At 36.3% G+C, this 7,332-nt stretch overlaps 2 protein-coding genes across 3 annotated transcripts; one reads left to right on the forward strand and one right to left on the reverse strand.

Annotated features, from left to right (window-relative positions):
* The first annotated feature begins 1,147 nt into the window (after positions 1–1,147).
* On the forward strand, positions 1,148–2,023 carry LOC122081364. Its single transcript, XM_042648458.1, has one exon. The coding sequence runs from the start codon at positions 1,573–1,575 to the stop codon at positions 1,780–1,782; it is 210 nt and encodes a 69-aa protein (XP_042504392.1). The 5' UTR covers positions 1,148–1,572; the 3' UTR covers positions 1,783–2,023.
* Positions 2,024–3,481: 1,458 nt separating this feature from the next.
* Positions 3,482–6,006, reverse strand: LOC122081603. 2 transcript variants are annotated; one of them, XM_042648784.1, is made up of 2 exons: positions 5,163–6,000; positions 3,482–3,815 (listed from the first exon to the last, which is right to left on the reverse strand). In XM_042648784.1, exons 1-2 carry the CDS (start codon positions 5,533–5,535, stop codon positions 3,799–3,801), a joined length of 390 nt encoding a protein of 129 aa, XP_042504718.1. In that variant the 5' UTR covers positions 5,536–6,000; the 3' UTR covers positions 3,482–3,798. The 2 variants fall into 2 exon arrangements, with proteins under 2 accessions (XP_042504718.1, XP_042504717.1); XM_042648783.1 differs by lacking the exon at positions 3,482–3,815 and adding an exon at positions 4,811–5,049 and having other exon boundaries at positions 5,163–6,006.
* Positions 6,007–7,332: the final 1,326 nt, after the last annotated feature.

Here is a 7,332-nt window from a genome sequence, read left to right on the forward strand (position 1 = left end):
TCTTCGTAATAGAAGAGACATTTGGCGATAAGCTTGTGCCTGTTTGGAGTGATCATCATAAATGATTGAAGTATGTCGTTCATGATTATTTTAGACTTTTCATATTTTTTTATTTTAAATATATTTATTACACTTAAAATTCAGGTTTGACTTGTTCGGAGCAATAGAATTTGTTTATGATGAAGAATTCAAAAATCTTAATACCAAGAATGTTCCTAAGGAATTTCACTTCACCCCATGGTGAAAAGAGAATTCATTCCCTATGTATTTTGAAATTTACAATTATTTCAGATTGGTGTTATCTGTTCTTTTGTTAACCAAAGGTGTCTGAGCCAACTTACACGCACCTCGACTAATCTTCGGAGAGACTAGAATTTTTTTGTACACTTGCTCTTCTTAGACCATGTAATAGCGCCTTGTGAATTATAAATTAAATTGACCTTACATATTTACAAGAAAAAAAAAATCATGTTAGATAAGTCAGGAAAAATCCTATTATAAAAATCATATAAAAAAAAAAACCCAGAATTGATTGAGATTGCTGTCAAATAGTCCAAGTAATGAAGAAGCAACACTTGGCGTTTCTTAGTGTTGAACTAATTAATAAAAAAGGAGAGGGGTTTCTAAAAGGCAGTGTAGCCCTACATCAGTATGGGAATTAATAAGAACACACCAAAGTTTCAATAGTGGAGAGATTTTTGTTTACCATAGGGTGAGATGGCCATTTTGCCCTTTTTTTTTTGTGCCTGGGTGTAGAAATCATATTACCTTTTAAGCTTCTTTTCTTATTTAAAATGGTAAAAGATTCTTAAAGTAGAGTGATTCATGCGCTTAGTCACATGGGAACAAAAAAATCGGCCAACCTTTCATAAAATAGAAAATAACATCTTTATAGATACTTACTTATGCGCTACTATTGATCCTTACACAGGGGTAAAACCGCCTTCCCAACAGGAAATTTATTTTTTAGGTATAAAATCCACAGAAAACACCTTTAGCAGAGAAAGGGCCAAAGGGAGGAGGATGTTTCATGCTTTCGCTTCTACCCGACGTTGATGGGAACAAAGAGAACCACAGAAAGAAAGAAAAGAGGTTTAAGAAGGAGAACAAGAAGAAGAAGGAAACAAAGAGATCTCGACTCTCCAGAGATGGTATCGCTTATCTCACCGTGAAGGTGTAGTAACAGAGGAGATCGCAGCCGTTCAATTAACTAAAGAGAATTGATGCTGCCGTTTCATTAGCTGTCCCGCACGTGTCCATTGATAAAACCGAAAGGTGTCGATATCGATGCGACGATGCCTCTTGTTTGCTAATTGCCTTAGCTTGTACTCTTCTTCTTCGACTCTTCGACATACTATCGAACATATCATCTGGATTTAAATTACAATACTCTCTCTCTCTCTAGACGCCTAGAGTAGTTGCTTCTCGCTTCAGTCTCCATCTCTTCTTTTCTTTGTTTGGCTTTACTCTCTCATTCTCGGGGGGTCGTTTTGCCTTGAGATTTGAGAAACAAACGAGTTGAGATACACAGAGACACAGGAGAGGAGGGGTTCGAAAGTTCGTTCAAAGGAAATGGCGGATTGGGGGCCGGTTGTGATAGCGGTGGTGCTGTTCGTGCTGTTGACTCCGGGGCTTCTGTTCCAGATACCGGCCAGGAACAGAGTGGTGGAGTTTGGGAACATGCAGACTAGTGGAATCTCCATCCTCGTCCACACCATCATCTACTTTGGTCTCATCAGCATCTTCCTCATCGCTATCGGTGTTCACATCTACGCCGGCTAATTTATTTATTAATTTGTCCTCTCTACCTACTTTTCACTTATCATTCCTCTGTTTTCTTCATCTGAAGTCTGAACTTTATTTTTACATCTCCCTCTAGAGATTTGTTTTGTGTTTTTTTTTTTTTCTGGTTATTTTTACGGTTACCTCTGAGTTTGATTGTGAGGGTTCTATGTATTTTGAGTGATAGTGATTGGTGAGTGATTTAGTAAATTGGGTTGTTAAACTGATTGATATTTAGAGAGATCGCCATCTCGATATCGCACTTGCGCTTGTTTCCTTTCGTTCCTTATTTTTTTTTTTTCCAAGTTTTTTTCACTTGTGCAAATTTGCAGAGGGGATTATTTTAAGTTCTACACCTACTTAATGCTTTAAAAATAAAAGAGATCTGCCATTACCACTGCCAAGCTTAGACGGTGGAGGTTTGGATTTATCTTGAAATACAGAGACAGTGAAGGTGTGGATTCCCGGTAGAGACTAGGGAGTAGAGAACCATTTGAATTCGGGAAGACCATCACTGACCATCATCAGGCTGCAAGCCTCTGCATCACCGACCAGTCCAATGGTCAAACTGCAAAATCACCAATTCACTTGTACTTAATCTTTTTTTTTTTTTTCTCGCGTAATGAAACCCTTACACTGTTCGTTGATTCAATATCATAAGCTTGGTGGGAACTAAGCGTTAACAGGTAATTTATGTTGCTAAATGTTGCAGGGCATCAAAATCGTCTGCGGTTAGATGCAATAAGCATCTAACGGCTGGGTGCATGATCAACCCTCTCAGCAGCTAAATACTTATTGCACTTAACTGTTCACTACAGAGAATTTGAGAAATTTGGACTCAAAAATTAAATATTAACGATTTAATGCCAAAAAATATCGTAAAATATTTTCAGTTAAGAAAGAGACCCACACATTGATCCGTTCAATCAGCCAATTTGGTTTGGAATTGGCCTTAGATTTGGCTGGTTTTAAGGTTTTCGTCATTGCATCGTTGGGTTTTCAGATATGATAATTTCTAAGGTTTTTTTGAACCAGTTATAACACGATTGATTGTACTAGATAGCAACTCCCCTTGTGATCGGCTGAGCTGATTGGTTCTTGTTGACTTTAATACCTTCTGATTGGATGTCCTTCCGCTTCCCTGATTGGTTCCACTGCTCCACAAACCCATATAGTGATACAAAGTCCATAGTAAAGATACCTATCTAATGCATTATTGACTTCAAGTCTCGAGTCGATATTAAACTGTCGACAGCATTTGGGATCCATCACACGTGCCAAAAATGTCTGAGTTGACCCAAAGCCCGTTCATTTTTAAGTGCCTTAAAATTGAATCCAAAGTGGCTAGAAGTTATGGAAATAAGATCACATTAGATTCCAGCACAGTGAAACTGCGTTCTTAACCATTCCACAAATGTTAACAACTCTTTTTTAGGCCTCAAATTGGGTGTTGGGTCATCTAGCCAAGGCTGCCTACATTGCAACTTCATCTCACATATACATGCTGTGCCTAAAAAGAGAAGCATATCTTGATGCAAATTAACACAAATTCACCAAGCACCCAACCGTGAGGAAACAAGAACTATTGAACCTTCTTCCTCTTCAAACACCAAGTCTCACTAGCAGCTAGACATTTTTTTCCCCTTAAGACAAAACAAGAGAGGTGGGGTATGGAGAAATCAGCAAAACACATAAGAGATAAAATGAGAATCAGATAAGTAGATATTCTCGACTAATTTAATACCATCTGGATCAGTTCAGTAATACACTAGTCATTCTCAATGTCGAATACATCCACAAAGTTTCAGTAGTCGCCATCCAAGAACACACAAGCATAGTTTCGGCTTCGATAGGCAAATTCTAAATCTGTATCGATAGATGAGAGCAGCATGACAAAAAGATAAAAGTTTTGTAAACTATACAAATTCCTAAAGGTGTTCATCACCCTCTCATAATGCAACTCACTTCAGTGGTGACATTTCTCTTCTTGAATCTTCATCTAGCAGTGGCTTAACCTCACAAAAAGTTCCATGCTGCAACAATGGATAAAAAGAATGGTTAAAGTTGCTATACACATGAAGCCCCCATTATACACAAATATTCACCAAGAGCAGCAAATTGCTGAATAATCTACAGAGACTATACATCAATAACCTTTGCTCCGCTTGCAGAAAAGTCTTGTAATCCCAGAAGTAACAGAATGGGAAGACAACCATAAAGAGACCTTAATTTTGAGACAATTAATCAAATCTAACTTCAAATTTAGGCTGAATAAGAAGTATAATTTTAATTACCCCTTCAAATCAATAAGGGGCAATGAAGTTGCATCGACATTTTAGAAGAAAAAACGTATGGCAAAAAATCAGTAAAAAACAGATTAAAAAAATTACTCAGTCTGGACCAATTTGTAGACATTAATGAGAACTTCATGAAGTATACATAGTAATTTAGATAATTCTTGAACCAATCCATAACGTTCACCACTTGCATGTGAACAAGATTTACTCGCAATGGATGCGGAATTGCGGAAAGTGTACCATCACCTAAGAAAATAGACTTCTATTGTCCAAGCAACAACTTCATTCAACCAGATTAATCAACTAATTGCAGGTAACTAGAATCAGGCTGTCAACTTGAAAAACTTTTCAACTCAATTCAACTCATCATTTTCCAAAGTTGATTACATGTTTACAACTTAGATGAAACAGGCCGCAATTGAAATGGATCTTGAAGCCACGTGATGTGAATGGAAGTATAATATTGAGATGGAATGCTAGATAGATGAAAGAACCAAGTTCCTGTGAAATTTATGAAACGAAGAGAGAAGGCTTCTCAAATAAGCACACTAAGCTAGAACAATTAAGGATGTGGTAAATAACCGATCAAGTCGATCAGATTAATCATCATATAGTTGTGATGGACACTTAACAAATTCAGTGATAGTCTCTTCAGAAACGCCAAACTAAAGGGCCAGATTGAGCACCAAAAGTAAGTTCAACTGCAAGAGATGAAAAGACAGAAGTCCCTATTACAAAAATTGCACCATGGAGGTTTCTGCTAGGAATTTATTGAGCTTTGGAAAAAAAATAAAATTGTCTAGGTATGAAGCTACCGTGCAGAACAACATATTCACATGTTTCTTGTTCCTTGCAAATTTAATCCATGTCAACAATGGTGTCAAACAAGAATTCAATTAGAAATAATCAAAGAATAAGAAATATCGATACTGCCATGTAGTAATAAAGTCATCTTCTTCCAATACGTCCCCTGTAGAAAGCAATTGGAACGAGATAGTTCTACCATCAAAACAATTCTATACAGGGCAGATGAATAAACCGACAAAAGAAAAAGAGAAAGAAATTATAAACACCCTTACTCACCATGCACCTCCTTCCGGGACAGGGCAGATGTAGCAGTGGGGCAGAGAATCGAGCGACCCAACACGGAGAGATTGGAAACGATCCCAACAAAGTAGAAAAACATGACCATTCCAAGAACCCAAGGCATTAAAATAAATCCAATCACGAAGGTAACAGAACCACAAAGCATCAAAGAAAGCGAAATTCCGAGAAGAAGCGAAGCGAACGCAGCTGGAGACACCTGCGAGATCGACCTTCGCCTTAATGGCGTGGCAGATGGTGCCATGCCCGAAGAAGGGTTAGATATGGGGATCGGAGGAGAACGAAGGAGGCTGAAGATGAGAGCGCAGAGCTCGGAGAAAACCCTAGATTGCTCATCTTGGTTTCTCCTCATCTTTCGAGGAAAAAAATAGACGATAAACCGTCGAAACCCAGAAAACCTAAACCTAAAAAAGCCACAACCAGAAGAAGACGACTACTTTTTCCGTCTATATTAAGAGCAAATTGGATAAAAAAGAAATCAAAGCAACTGAAACTGAAAGGGGTTTTCTGTTATTGGAGTCGCGGCTAATGGATAAACTCACAAAATCAACCCAACTATTATTGGGGAAAGTTTTCGCTCTCTTCGAAACTTTATCACTCTTATCTACAGCTAATGGTGATTGGAGAAGGCTGAGATCTGAAACAGATATATATATATATATATATATATTCTCGACTGAATTGCAGTTGCAGGTGACAGAATTCCGGTACTACAGGAGTTCTCTTCTTCCAGAAAATGTGTGTGAGAGAGAGAGACCCTTTGTGGAGAGAGAAGGGTAGGGTAAGGGTAAGTGTAATGTAACGGAAATGGGTAAGGGTTGTTAGATGCGAAAAACAATTATAAACAATGTCGTGTCACTAAGGGCGCATTATTCTACTATTATCTGATATTGAATTATTGGCAAGATAAGAAGAAATATATATAACAATAATAATAATGGGTTAAATAACACTACCTCCTATAATAATAATTGTACAGAGACTTAAAAACAAGGCGATGGTCGGTAAAAGACTGATCCAAATTTTCGATTATCAATTTATCCTTTTTATTTTTATTTATTAATTATTATTATTATTATTATTATTTTTTTTCATATTTAGAACTCTCGAAGTAGGGATGTAAATTGGTAGCCAAAAATTTAGATTCAATTTTCATTCGTTTAAGGGTATTTGTATTTGGTTAGATTGTATTGAATTTGAATTAAGTAGCTAATGATCTTGAGGATTCAACAAATTTTAGAGCATGAAGAAAAGAGCTAAAACAATTAAGAGAAATGGGTTGAAATGAATTGTATCTATCGGGTGAAGGAAGATTTAGATTCAACAAGTCAGGATGTAATTGGATAGTCAAAAATCCAAGTTCGATTTTGCATCGTATTGCATCTATATCCATTTAGGGATATTTCTATCTGACATATCTGACCCGTATTCGATCTATATGTGACCCATTTTCATCTCCATTGAGAAGGCAAAAAAAAAAAAAAAAAAAAATGAAAAGACTAAGAAATATATAGACAAATTAGGGGAAAATATTATCACGATGTCACTGTGCATATTTCTATGTACACCCTCTCACATCGATGAGTGGATCTCATACTCGATCTCTCTCCTTATTAAAACCCATCTTTACTTATGATTCGATTTCCCACCCCCTCATTGGTGAGAAACTACACTTTAAAGTTGTTGTGATCCCTCTCCTATATATTTATCATTATTTTCATCATGACTTTTGTTATAAATTATAACTGATCTATCGTCATCTTGATTTTGTTTGAATGGAAATAAAAATCATGTGGTTGTAATTATTTTGATAGAGTCTAAGTTTTTTTAATGATTTCCACCAAAAAAAAAAGTTTTTTTAATGAATAAATAAATATATTAAAAACGAAAAGAAAGAATTACAAGGCAATAGCCAAAAGGAACTATTCTATGTTAAAAACAATTATACAAAGTCTAATTTTATTTTGATGACGTGTGTATAGAGTGTTCCCAACGACATTAGTGTGAGGAGAAATGTATATGTCTGACCATTGACAATATAAATAATAGAATCATCCGGATGAGTGTACAAGAGGTAAAGAAAAAATCTCATGAGATGGAAAATAGTATTCAAATATTGTGGGGATTATTTTCTCATATATATAATATG

Source organism: Macadamia integrifolia, chromosome 6 (assembly GCF_013358625.1).
Source record: "Macadamia integrifolia cultivar HAES 741 chromosome 6, SCU_Mint_v3, whole genome shotgun sequence".
NCBI classification, from domain to species: domain Eukaryota; kingdom Viridiplantae; phylum Streptophyta; class Magnoliopsida; order Proteales; family Proteaceae; genus Macadamia; species Macadamia integrifolia.

Excerpts from the sequence above, each read along its gene's own strand:
- LOC122081364 (XM_042648458.1), top strand. The coding sequence starts at position 1,573 with ATGGCGGATTGGGGGCCGGTTGTGATAGCGGTGGTGCTGTTCGTGCTG.
- LOC122081603 (XM_042648783.1), bottom strand. The coding sequence starts at position 5,535 with ATGAGGAGAAACCAAGATGAGCAATCTAGGGTTTTCTCCGAGCTCTGC. Across the intron at positions 5,050-5,162 it reads GTCCCGGAAGGAGGTGCATG|GGGACGTATTGGAAGAAGAT; the intron begins GTGAGTAAGGGT and ends TGCTTTCTACAG.